This window comes from Heterodontus francisci, chromosome 15, assembly GCF_036365525.1.
Source record: "Heterodontus francisci isolate sHetFra1 chromosome 15, sHetFra1.hap1, whole genome shotgun sequence".
NCBI lineage: Eukaryota > Metazoa > Chordata > Chondrichthyes > Heterodontiformes > Heterodontidae > Heterodontus > Heterodontus francisci.
The window spans coordinates 79,348,968-79,362,797 of NC_090385.1; the positions used below are offsets into that span (position 1 = coordinate 79,348,968).

The following is a 13,830-nucleotide window of genomic DNA, read 5'->3' on the forward strand; positions in this document are numbered from 1 at the left end:
TCAGCTGGTAGCCAATAGCGCATGTGTGGAATGCTATCTCTGTGCTGTGGTGCTGATAACGTGACCTGAAGTGCTCATAATAAAGGACCAAATTAAACTTCCAGGGACTGCAACAGATTCATCCCTTTATTGCACTTTTGTAAATTTAAATGTGGATTAGACATATGGGATATGATTAATAAGATCAATTTTAACACATAAAATAGTACCTTCAGAACGAACTGATGTTTCAGATAACGTTTGCATAACTTGATCTAAAAGAGTTGTGAAAGCAACTTAAACCTATTCATTGTTAATACCCTGGCCACTGGCCATTATCACCTATCATGCAAATAAACACACTGACTTGTCTTGCCCAGTTGGGAGTTTGATAGCCTCTGGCTGACTTGGAGTAACAGTTTGTGGTGTCAATGCTGCATGTAATTTTTTCAAATGTGCAGATGCATTTTTAATATTCTGAAGTCTCACTTTTGTCAGTGTACCTTATGATAAAATGTGGCATTAAAAACTGCAGCTAAGAGCAGTTGATGTGATTTATGCAAGTCCCACACCAGGACTTTAGCACAAAAATCAAGGCTGACACTCCAGTGCAGTAATGAGGGAGTGCTGTACTGTCGGAGGTGCCATCTTTCGGATGAGACGTTAAACTGAGGTCCTGTCTGCCCTACATTACAACAGCGATGACACTTAAAGTATTTCATTCACTGTAAAGTGCTTTGGAATGTCCTGTGGTTGTGAAAGGTGCTATATAAATGCAAGTCTTTCTTTTTCTATTAAAAGCATTTCAAAGTTGAATTAAGCTCTCAAATGGTTAGATTCAGTCACATAATTGAAGTGCAGAACAGTAGTCAGATGAAGCATTTATGCAGATGACCTCAAACAACCTAAGTTTATTTTTTTTAAAATCAAACATTTTCGTATTAACAATTGGAATATCTCATCCTTTGGGGTTCTGCATGAGCCAACATCTGGCAGTTGCCAATTTAATTGGCAGCTCGACTGGACCAATCCCTGGACTGGGAAGGAGTCAGAGGTCAATCACCAACTTCCTCTCCCCAGCACTAACAAAAAAATTTCAAATGATATAGAGAGATAGGGTGTGGTGAGATCAGTGATGTTTAACTACAGAGAATTCTTAGGGCAGACTTAAAATCTTTTAAATATTAGTGTCGCTAGCTTTTTTATGTTTGATTAGTTCAGGATGATGTGCATTTTAATGCTATGTTCAAACTTAGCCTATGTGATTTACAACAGCAACTTGCATTTATATGTAGTAAAATATTCCAAGGTACTTCACAGGAATGTTATCAAACAAAAGTTTAACACCAAGACACACAAAGAGATATTAAGACATATGATCAAAGAGGTAAATTTTAATAAGTGTCTTAAAGGTGGACAATTTAGGGAGGGATTTCCAGAACTTGGGGCCTAGGCTGCTGAAAGCATATCCGCCAGTGGAGGGGTAATGAAAATTGGGGTCACACAAAAGGTCAGAATTGGAGGAGCACAGAGGTCTTGGAGGGTTGTAGGGCTGGAGGAGATTACAGAGATATGGAGCGATGAGGCCATGGAGGGATTTGAACACAAGGAAGAAGTGGCGCAGTGGTTAGCACCGCAGCCTCACAGCTCCAGTGACCCGGGTTCAATTCTGGGTACTGCCTGTGTGGAGTTTGCAAGTTCTCCCTGTGTCTGCGTGGGTTTCCTCCGGGTGCTCCAGTTTCCTCCCACAAGCCAAAAGACTTGCAGGTTGGTAGGTAGATTGGCCATTATAAATTGCCCCTTGTATAGGTAGGTGGTAGGGATATATAGGGACAGGTGGGGATGTGGTAGGAATATGGGATTAGTGTAGGATTAGTATAAATGGGTGGGTAATGGTCGGCACAGACTCGGTGGGCCGAAGGGCCTGTTTCAGTGCTGTATCTCTAAATCTAAAAATCTAAAGAATTTTAAATTTGAGGTGTTGCCAGACCAGGAGCCAAGGTAGAGTAACAAGCACAGAGGTGATGGGTGAAAGTGACTTGGTGGGAGCTAGGATACTGCAGGTGAGATTTGGATGGGATGAGGTTTATGGAGGGTAAAAGATGGGTGGATGACCAAGAGAGTTTTGGAGTTTGTGGTCTTCAATAAATTAGTTTTTTAGACTCCTGCTCCAGATACTATAGTACTCTCATATTTATTTGTATTTGGAACTGAATGAATGTTATATTACATCATGTTGGCATGGTCTTATTTATTCTATGAAAGTAGTTAGTTTTCTTTTAAAGGGTTCATCTTTACTGTCTGAGTTCTCTATCAGGCTCATTGCGTGGGGATTTTTTTTGCTGGTGTGCATTTTCTTGTTCAATCCTTGGACTTTCTGCTGCCTTCACAAATGCAGCTTACAATGAGACCTTCTACATTGGCAGGGAAGAACATGTTATGCAACCTCTTAAAAGGACAGTATGGCTGGTGTCAAATATTGAAAAATAGTAATTTTTGATTTGTGGAGTCAACAATTTTAAAACATACAGAAATTTAATTCTAGTAGTTGATCTCTCATTCCACCATGAATGTTACTAGGCCCTGAATTTGACCTAGTGCCTTTGAAGTGTATTCCAGCAGCATTGCTCCTTTTGAGTTGGATGACATTAAAGAAAATGTGTAATCAAGGAGAGAAGGGTGGCAGAAGTGCTTTTCTGATCGACAATGCTCATTAAGCTTTGTTTCAAGGTTGATACAATCTGAGGTGGTGGAAGAGCCATAACATGGCAGACGTTTTGAATTCATGAAAATGTGTCTACTCGCTTAAATGTATATTTTTCAAGAAACAAAAGTGCAGATGTTCACTTGGAGTCCTTCACAAGACTTGGTAAATGATAATGGATTGGATTTTGCTTTGAGAATAATGTTGAGGCTAATGATGCTCACCATTATTATGGAGTAAATTGGACAGAAACTTCTGGAACACAAATATGCAGTTAAACTCGGCAATCAGAAGTTGCAGTCGGTTACTCTGGTCCTCCGCAGGCTGCACTGTAAAAGTACCTCACCGATAGATTTGGCATTGGAGTCAATGTAAGTGTGTGATGTTGTGGTATTTGCCATTGAGTTACCCACTAAACATGGCAGAAAGAGTTAGGGCTGGTGCATTCAGGTGTGTTACGACCGAGGCAGGAATAATGCACTGTCAATTCAGTCCCAATACTCCACAGGTCACAGCATATTATTAAAGTTTTCCTACCCAACCAGAAAATAGCTAAATAAACACTTTATTAACCCCCAGAATAAAACAGACCAAACCAGGTATCTTTAAACAACAACAAATTAACTATTTGTTAATAAACTAAATTTATCTTAATAGTGTTTAAGATTTATGTCGAAAGACCTTATAACTTTTTTATCCTGACTCCTCCATTCACACACACATATTCAAAAGCTAATGGTTAAGCGGTTTTAAAAATGGTGGTTTAAAAAATTAACTGTTTCTTAATAAATAAATAACTGTGTTGTAAGTCTTAGTGGGTTACGTTCCAGATGGGTGAGGTATCCTCACGTAAAAATTATCAGATGCCACTTGAAGTCTCCAGGCAAATTTGGTGAACAGTCTTTACTTGATAGGTGTTCAAAGCACTTTGGTTGCAGTAGGCGTCACACAGTTCTTTCAACATGGAGTATAACAACACAGGTCTGCATTTGAATTTTAAAAGTGGTAGTCTTTCAGTCGAAACTTTACCACAAATTCCAGAAAATGCAATCAGTCAAGACAGAGTCAATCTTGAAGCAAAGACTTCTTAGATTGGAAGTAAAGAAAAGGAATTTTGCTACCTTCAGCAATACAATTGTTCTCTTCATAGGGTTTTTTCTTCTTCTGAGGCAATTAACACAACCTGTATCTCGATGTAGAATTTCTGCTGAGAGAATTTTCTTCCTTCAAGCCAAGCATGCTTCACTGCTGTCTCTCTAGTTCAAACCGGTTTTAGCTGGTTTTTACAGTTAAATATTACAGTGCACCATGTGTCCTCTCCACTCTCCTGCTGTTGCCTGGTAACAGGTGCAGCTGCTGCACATGCTGTTCTCAGTCTTAAAGCTTCTCACGCTGTCTTAAAGGTACATTGTTTTTAACAGAGGAGAAAAAAAAAAGTTCTGTGACAGGTGTGTGTAACTTTTTAATGGCCTATCTGTCATAATTATTGCCAACCAACCTCCCTCACCCTAGAAATTTAATTTTACAAGTTTCTTCAGAATTGAATTAGTGTTGGAGATTTTTATCTCTCTCTTTTATCTTTCTCTTTATCTCATCTTTCTTTCCCAATTTTTATTTTGGTTTCTGTTCATTAAATCTAATTTATAATTCTTGGTTTATACTTCCTGATTTAGACTCTGCATGGCTTAGTGGGGATTCTTCAATCTGATTGGTTGAAGAGCCTCGCTGTTGCTTGCTCCACTCACATAAGCCACAGATCCCCTGAAGAGGATGCTGCACTGGATCAGACAACTGACGACAGCAAGTCTCCACTTAAAAGGCCGCAAAAGTTCTGTGGGCCGTTGTCAATGTAGTGAACGGCAAGTGCTATTCCTTCACCACAGACCACAAAATCAAGGCCAATATTGTGTACTGATATGTTGGCACAAAGCTCTGGAATTCCCTCCCTAAACATTTCTGCCTCTCTAGCTCTCTCTCCTCATTTAAATCCCTCCTTAAAACTTATCTTTCTGCCAAAAGTATTGACCACCTCTCCTAATGTCATCTTTGATGTCAAATTGTGTCTGATAACACTCCTGTGAAGCTCCTTGGGATGTCTTATACATTGAAAGCACTATATAAATGCAAATTATTGTTGTTTTATTTAATCTTGTAGAATAGTGGAACCAGGAAGTGATGCTTTGGGTTACAAAGCAGAACAAAATTTAGTTTCTTCTCCCCGAGTTGTATTAACTGCAGAATGTTAAAGCCTCCAACTGTGAAGCTCTCATTTTGTGGAAGAAGTTAAGTTTTTACTTCTCTAAGGTAGTGGGAACTGAAACTTGTCATGTGCTGATTTTAAAAGAATAAGTAATTGGTATATTTAATTTGGAAAGATTCTTTTGGTCATAGTATATTCTAATTGTTAAAATATTTTGATTTTCCATGCATCACCCTTCTGTCCTGAAGTGAAGCAGATGCTTTGTAGTGTAGGAACTAGGTTGGGAAAGTCCAAACCTAATACATTTAGGGCCCTTGTTACTGGTAGAAAAAGATAATTAACAGCCCCAAAGAGGTCAAAGGCAAACATTGCAATTTTCAATACTGCTCACTGTCTCTCTACCTATTTTTTTTACCACGTCCACTTTCACCTCTCAACTCTGCTTGTTGCCAGGTAAGGATTTTGAAACTGTGATTGAGGGAACTGCGATTTGAAATGAGGATATGTTCGTTGTATGTTTTGTACATGTATTTGTATGTGTCTCCAGCCCAAAAAAACTTGTTCAGCCTAGCTTTATTGTGAGTAATTTTGAGCTGTAAATTGATGACCATATACCCTTCATGCTCAGCTTTCACAAGTTTGACTGCGCCTGCATCCTTAATTCGACTATCAATGTTTGCAAGACAGAAATTGGTGCTTAATGTTTAGATGGATTTTGTTGGTAATTATAGTCCAGTAATGTGGCCATTAACAGTGAAAAGGAAAATGTAGTAACTAATCACAGTAATTATTACTTGACTTGCACCATCTACCCAGTTGCAGACATATTTAACATGAACATGCAGAATAAATAGACTGTGTCTTTGGTAGTGTACAATTTATAAACATTTCAATTATATAAAATATCCTAGAATCATAAAAAATATGCTTCCCAGTTTGTGTCTCAGCCTAGTCTAATGCCAATCTCTATCTTATTATTTATACTTCTTATATTCCAATCAATTTCAGTATTTAACATGTGAGAAGGAACAGGAAAAGACCAACTGGCACTTTAAATCTATTTCATTTAGACATGGTGCAGCTTATATGCACCAGCAACTATCCCAGTCATGTAATCAAGGCAAGGATAAAGAAGGGAGATTTCTCTATGATTCCAAAAAAGCAATCAACCAAGCTTCAGGAAACTGCAGTAACCCATCAATAATTACAGCTTCCCCTCATCTAACATCTATAACATGAGATGTCCTTGGCTCTCTGGAATTCCACAGACATCTTCTTGATTTGCTGATTTTTATGTATAATTCCTGTAAATACATCACTTCCCTGGTAAGATACTGAAGTGATATTCTCAATAGCTAGCTGTGGTTAAGAACAGAATGCTGATCAGGGTGCCTTGTTAATATTGAAATTGCATTAGTCTTGTCTCATAGTTGAATGTTCTTAATATTCAGACGTGGATTTGGAAGGAAGTTGGTTAAAAAGGTAAATCTGGGCACTGGATTTGATACAATATGTACAATAAAATTAGCCAGGTGTTGGGAGGAAGGGTATGTATACTTACTATATCCTCCTAACTATGGATGCATTGCCACTCAGAGACAAAGTTTTAGACAAAATAAGCTTTACTACACGACATGCAAAGTGAAACAAGAGGAAAGACTATCAAGCCCAGATATAGTGTGATAACATATTAACCCATTCCTATTTATGCAATTCCTTTGAAAAGCAGAATAGACATGTTTCATTTGGGAAAAAGCTCTGGGAAAATTTCCTAAGACAATCAAGCAAGGCTCTGATAATGCTTAGAATTGTAGCCAGCAACTTACCCGCTTCACTTGTAATGTTCCCTTTTTAAAGGACTTTAGTAATGTCGTACCTATTTCCATATTTGCGTAGTTTGTTCTAGAGGGTGATGATTCCCTATGAAAAGATGGCTTTGTTGGGGCAAATGCCTTATTTTGTGCTGAGAAATTCTGTGTACTTGCTGACATCCAAGCTAATGTTTTGCCTCTAGATTTTGTATGAATGACCTCTAGTAATGTTGCTATAATCTTGCAGATTGAAATCTCTTCATAAACATACACTGTGATTGACAATGCGGTGAATGAATCCCATTCACTTTTCAGCACTGTTCTTGCTGATCTACATTGGCTCCCAGTCCAATGCCTCCATTTTAAAATTGTTTTCCTCATGATCATTCCCTCCATTCCCTCACACTTATTCCTCTAACTTCCTCTAGCGCGCTGAAAACTCATCTTCCTCCAACTCTTGCCTCTTGTGCATTCCTCACTCCCTTCGTCCCACCATTGGCAGCTGTTCCTTCAGCTGCCTAGGCCATAAGCTGTGGAATACCTTCCCTAAACCTCTCCTCCTTTAAGACCCTCCTTAAAACCTGTATCTTTGACCAAGCGTTTGGTCATCTGTCATAATGACTCCTCTTCCACTTAGTGTCATTTTATTTTAATTAATTGACAGGATGTGGACGTTGCTGACAAGACCAGCATTTGTTGCCCAACCGTCTTGAGAAAATGGTGGTGAGCTGCCTTCTTGAACCACTGCAATTGGTCTGGTGCACGTACACCCACAGTGCTGTTCAGGAGGGAGTTCCAGGATTTTGACCCAGGAAAGATGAAGGCACAGAGATATATTTCCAAGTCAGGATGGTATGACTTGGAGGTGAACTTGCAAGTGGTGGTTTTTCCATGCACTTGCTGCCCTTGTCTAATTCATGAATAAAAAAAAATGTCTAATGGCGCTCCTGTGAAGCGATTTTGGGCTGTTGTATAAATGAAAAGATTTGGTTGGGATGCTATATAAATGCAAGTTGTTGTGACATAAATAATCCAGTGTAAGAATATAGGAGGCAGCTCGATAATCTGAAGGACCAAGTCTGCCTCATGCGGTTGGCATGGAGCCAGCACGCGAGACCCAATGAGCCGGCTCCCAGCGACTTTGCCACGTGACTATTGCTCCGCCCCCCCGTGCGCCGCGCCTGCGCAGTGGCGACACGGTGAGGGGCCGTTCAGACAATTGGGAGAGAAATGGCGGCGGGTTTGGGTGGGCATCAGCACTCACAGCCCTGGCCCTCGAGGACCGCCGCTTCGCCTGCACAGCTCAACCGCAGTCTCGACAGGGTTCTGGACGAGGCCGTGCATTCCGGCATCCTCAATCTCAGCGGTCGGAAGCTCAAGGAGTTCCCCGCCGTTAACTACGATTTGACAGATACGGTGCAGGCAGGTGGGTCGGTGTCTCTCCCTCAGTACCCGGGCCGGTGCGGTCCTTTAAATGAAGAGAGGTGGGGAGGGGGAGGAATGGAGCCTTGCCTGAAAAGGGCGTCTTCTATGCACTAAAAAAAAGCCGCAGCGCTGACCGTCCGGCTCCCCGAGCAAACCGTTTATCGTTACAATGAAATATAACGGTGCAGTGAAGCGCCAGTGTCCGAGGCTCTGTGTCTTTGGGGAACAATAGCTGGGTCCGAGCAGCCTTGGAGTAAGACGCTGCAAACCCACTTCATCTCATGGGGCTTTTGGCTGTGAGGAAGAGCGATACAGAGTTGGGCGGGTCTCTTTAATATGCCACATTTTACGTCGTAATATCGACGATGGGTGTAGTAGTTATCTTTATTCGCAGATAACAATTTGAAAGTCCTACGTATGTCCGATTTCCAGGATCTATTTTCATTTTGTGTCCTTGACATATAGCTTTTAAGTTTCTTTATATTGAAGCCTATGGTGGAATTTTTGCGCAGATATAGTAAACATTTCGTAAATTCATGGAAATCTTTTAAATTCACAAATTAGGGATTATTAATCAAATTAATCTTGTCTTTTGGCCTTTGCAAATTCAGGTCCACTTTCTCAGCGGTGATCAGTTTACTGATGACACTAACATTCTCTTTTAAACACTTATTTTTATGATCTCTTGTGTGAAGTGATAGATTGCACCTCTGCAAATCTTAGATTCCACAGGTGACCTAATGGTCTCATTGGTTGGAAGCAAGGTTTGAGTTTTCGTCTGAACCCAGAAATTGGGTATTGTGTGCTAATTACTTAAAATTGTACTTATTAATTTGTAAATATAATTCCTGTGGGATTATTCTGATGAGTTTTATTGTGCAATGGCATTCAATGAAATGGTTGAGAAGCAAATTTAAGTAATTGCATGGCTAGCAGGGAATTGACGTACTTTTTATGCCTTCATCTTTTAGTCTTAGTCACAGCGATTGGAAATATCTATGCTTCTCCAATTGTGGTCTCTTGAATATCCTTGATTTTAATTACTCCACCATTGGCAGTGCTTTCAGCTGCCAAGACCCTAAACTCTGGAATTCCCTCCCTAAACCTCTCTGCCTCTCTACCTCTCTGTCCTTTATGATGCTTCTATTTCTTTGACCAAGCTTATGGTCATTTGTCCTGATATCATCTTATGTGGCTCGCTGTCAGATTTGGTTTGATAACACTCCTGTGAAGCACCATGGGATATTTTGCTATGTTAGAGTTGTTATATACACATAGATGTGCTTGCACACATACACAAGTTGTTGACCCCTAATGTATGCCAACAATCTTTAGTTTGGCATATAGGAGACAAGGTTGAAAATACATAACCCACCTACTTGTGCAGCTAGGATGGGCAGCAAATTCCAGCTTGTTGGTGTCATCCAGACTCAAGCAAATCACAATACCACACGCTGCAATGGGAAAGACTGCGCTAGGTCATGGTATTCCAAGAAAAGTAAATTCCCTAAAATGTGGTGGGTCCTAATTACAGTAAAATGTTGAAAGCTGCCTAGTAAAATTGTTTTGAAAGGTGTATATTTGCGGTGATCTTGCAAGGAGTGTTTTTCATGTTTTTGCTCAAAGTAGGTTTATCAACTCTTAATATCACTTGGCACGTAGACCTTCAGAAAACACTTGATAGTTCTAAATTGATGGCTGTTATGCAAGCTTAAGTCAGTGGGCCTCTGGTGAAATCTAGATGAGGAATAAGGAACTAGCTGAAAGAGAGGAGGCAAGGGTTATAATTGACTCATGCTGGCTTGGTTAATGAACTGAGTAGTGCTCTTCAGAGATTGGTGCTGAAGTCCTTACTATCCCTGTTCTATGTAAACAACTTGGATTTAGATAGATTTTTGGTCAAATTTTCAGATGATACTAAACTGTGATGGGGAGCCAGTGAACTGCAGAGGACCTTGGCGAAGTTTATATGGCAGATTATTCAATCTAACCAAGTATGAGGTACTACCCACTGAATGAAAATATCAGTGATCCAATAACTCAGTGGTGTTTGGCTTATTTAGGTGAGGTTAGAGTTTCAGGAGTGATAGTGGACTCAACACTTGCCATGCCCAATCAGCTAAGCTCACAATGCTGAGTTACATTGTAAAATCAATACAAGTCTAAGGCTAATATAAAAACAGAAAGTGCTGGAAATACTCAGGTCAGACAGCATCTGTGGAGAGAGAAACAGAATTAACATTTCAGGTCTGTGACCTATCAAAAAGGTTCCTTAAGTTCTGATAAAAGGTCACACACCTGAAATGTTAATTCTGTTTCTCTCTCCACAGATGCTGTCTGACCTGAGTATTTCCAGCTCTTTCTGTTTTTATTTCAGATTTCCAACATCTGCAGTATTTTGCTTTTGTTCAAGTCTAAGGCTACCCTGGTGAAATACAATATTCTGTTCAAGTCATAATTTTGAGTACTGTATTGAATTCTCATCTCAGATGAAGGAAATATCCTAGCCCTGGAGGCAGTGCAGAGAAGGGCACGATACTGACTCCTGATGTTAGCTATGAGAATAGTTTAGGGAAGTTTGGACTTGTATCCCTTGAAAGAAAGTGAATGAGAAATACCAAGAATAGAAAAGGCAAACATTAGCTTTAACTGCAGGGTAAGGAGATGTAGATATAAACTGCTAAAAGGCAACTTCAGCTGTTGAAAAACAGTTCATGCAAACAATTCATTGAAGCATTGTTAATACCTGGAATAGCCTTCTGGGTGAGGTAATGAATATAAAATTGCCAAGTTAACTTGAGGAGGATTTCAAAATTGTGATACTGTTACCATACATTTCAGTGGAACAAGGAGCTAGATGGAATGAATGACCTTCCTCGTCCATATTTACCATTGATGCTATTGTCCCTCCTTCCACCTACCATTCCTCGGTAATACTATTGATGAGGTGTCGTTCCATGGCATTGACAGCTCTCATAGCTTAGCTAAGTAACTATTCTGAAATTTATATTCATTTGTTGGTAGGCTATTAAATAATGGAAGCAGCAACCATTAAACCTAAACCTGTTCTCATACTTGCACTCTGCACCAGGACTAAACTGGTTTTGACACATGGCACAAGGACTAGGGGACACGGATTTAAGGTTTTGGGCAAGAGAGGTGGGGGAGATGTGAGGAAGAATGTTTGTTTTTTTTACGCAGAGTTGTAATGACCTGGAACTCGCTGCCTACGATGGTGGTGGAAGGGGAGGCGATGAATGATTTCAAAAGGAAATTGGATAGGCACTTAAAGGAAATAAACTGCAGGGCTATGGGGATAGAAAGGGGGGATGGGACTGATTGGATTGTTCTGCAGAGAGCTGGCATGGACTCGATAGGTTGAATAGCCTCCTGTGCTGTTATGATTCTCTGACTGTATCTGGAGTGGAAACCTTGACTCTATTTGCCACCCTCCTAAGTTTTATAAGTGTAGTACCGAAAGCACTGCAACAGCTGAACTTGACAAATCAGTGCAGACCTGAAATAAAATATGTTCCTGTCAGTCTTTGTGCATGTATGAATGTCAATGAGCCATTTGAATGTTGACTATAAGCAAAAGGCTCTGACTCTTCCACCTTTCCTCTCCACCCCTCCCCCCAAACAGTTCTTCCTTAACAGGATGCTGAGGCCAATTGTAGCATCCCAAATGGTATCCAGGCTGATGTAAGTTGTGATGAACTGGCTGATATTTGAACCTGGGACCTTATGGTTCATATGGCCTAGTGTTGCAAATAGAAAATTTATCTATATATTACATCTTGGCGAACAGGGATTCTGGACTTAGATGGGCAAAGAACATTTTCTGCTTTTTTAAATTGAGAATCTGGTTGCATGAAATCTATTCTATGTTTGCAGAGGCTTTCCTCATTTAGTTTCTTGACTCACCAGGGCTTTAAACTTTAATCAGGCAGGCATGTGAAGTACAAGAACTGTGCCTCTTCCTGTCCGTTTGATTGTGGAGGAAGTTACCAGCTGGTACAGTAACAAACTGGCCTTGCAGCCAAATCTACCTTCCATTCCACTTGCCAGCACTTAATTCAAGTGCTGATAACTTTAAAACAGCTTTGGGTGGCGTGTATATAGACTAAGTTTGGCTAGTTGACAGCTTCCTTCGTGGTTAGGTAGTTGGGGAGAGGCAGAATACCAACACAGTCATTTTAATTAAAAGTTCTTGCAAATTAGTGAAATGGCTGAGTTATATGCAAGATTAATTAATTTACTGGAGTTGTAGAAGTTCATGAATATAATATATTTATAGTATATAGGATTGTTTGTAATTCATCTTGCCACTTTTCCCATATATGAAGTTTTTTTGTAATTAGGATTTTATGTAAGTCTGGTAATTTTAATTCTGCCCCACAATGCACCCCAGTTATGGGACAAATGTGGGCAAAACTGAATTGGTGACTAGTGAGTTAGATAATATAACATTAAAAGGAATTGGATATGCCATTGACAAGGAAGATGATCAAGCTTGTATGTGTGAAGTACGGGGAAATGGGATTGATGTGGATAACTCCAGTGAAAGAGAGACTGACACAGTTTTGATGAGATAAATTGGTGATATGGAGTCATAGCTAGCACAAAGGTGGTTGTGGTTGCAGTTGTTTGAGGCCAATCACCTCAGCCATCTTCAGCTGTTTCATCAATGACCTCTCTATCATTACAGAGTTCAATTCCATTCACAACTCCTCAGATACTGAAGCAGTCTGTGCGCGCAGGTAGCAAAGCCTGGATAACATTTTGGTTTGGGCTGATAAGTAGCAAGTAACATTCCTGCCACACAAATGCCAGGCGATGCCTATCTTCAAGAAAGTCTAACCACCTCCCTCTGACAGTCAATGGCATTACCATCGCTGAATTACCCATCATCAAATCCTAGGGGACACCATTGACCAGAACCTGGACTAGCTACATAAATAATGACTACAAAAGCAGGTCAGTGACTCGGAATTCTGCAGCAAGTAACTCGCCTCCTAACTCCCCAAAGCCTTTCCAGGTCAGGAGTGCAATGGAATACTCTCCACTTGCTGGATGAGTGCAGCTCCAACAACACTCAAGAAGCTTGGCACCTTCCAGGACAAAGCAGTCTGTTTGATTGGTGCCCCATTCACTCCCTCTGCCATCAGCACACCATGGCTGCAATGTGTACCATCTACAGTAAGCACTGCAGCAACTCACCAAGGCTTCTTCGGCAGCACATTCCAAGCCTGCGACCTCTGCTGCGTAGAACAAGGGGAGCAGATACACGGGAACACCACCACCTGCAAGTTCTCTTCCAAATCTCAGATCATCCTGACTTAGAAATATAATGCTGCTTCTTCACTCCTGCTGGGTTAAAATCCTAGAAATCTCTCCCGAACAGCACTGCGGCTGGCTGTACCTACACTACACTGATTGCAGTGATTCAAGAGCACAGCTCACCACCTTCTCAAGGGCAATTAGGAATGGGCAATAAGTGCTGGCCTTGCCAGCGATGCCAACATCCCATGAATGAATTAAAAAAAAAAAATGCCTTGTATGCTACAATTTCCACAAGTTTTTAAGATATAATTTAGATTTGATGGTGTGTGATGATCTTGATGTATATTTTAGGCATTTTGGTTTAAACTGAGAGATAATGACCTGTGGTATTGCATATGGGAAGTTGAGGCGCAGTGAAGTCTTCAGGT

At 40.4% G+C, this 13,830-nt stretch overlaps 1 protein-coding gene across 5 annotated transcripts in view; it reads left to right on the plus strand.

Annotated features, from left to right (window-relative positions):
- Positions 1–7,897: 7,897 nt before the first annotated feature.
- The window catches only part of lrch2 (leucine-rich repeats and calponin homology (CH) domain containing 2), a 213,691-nt gene continuing 207,758 nt past the window's right edge, over positions 7,898–13,830 (plus strand). For 4 of the 5 annotated variants that reach the window (XM_068047725.1, XM_068047726.1, XM_068047727.1 and 1 more), the window contains exon 1: positions 7,898–8,120. In XM_068047725.1, the coding sequence (XP_067903826.1) occupies positions 7,925–8,120 (196 nt within the window). In that variant the 5' untranslated portion in view covers positions 7,898–7,924. The remainder of the gene's footprint in view (positions 8,121–13,830) is intronic. The other variant, XM_068047729.1, reaches the window with a different exon arrangement.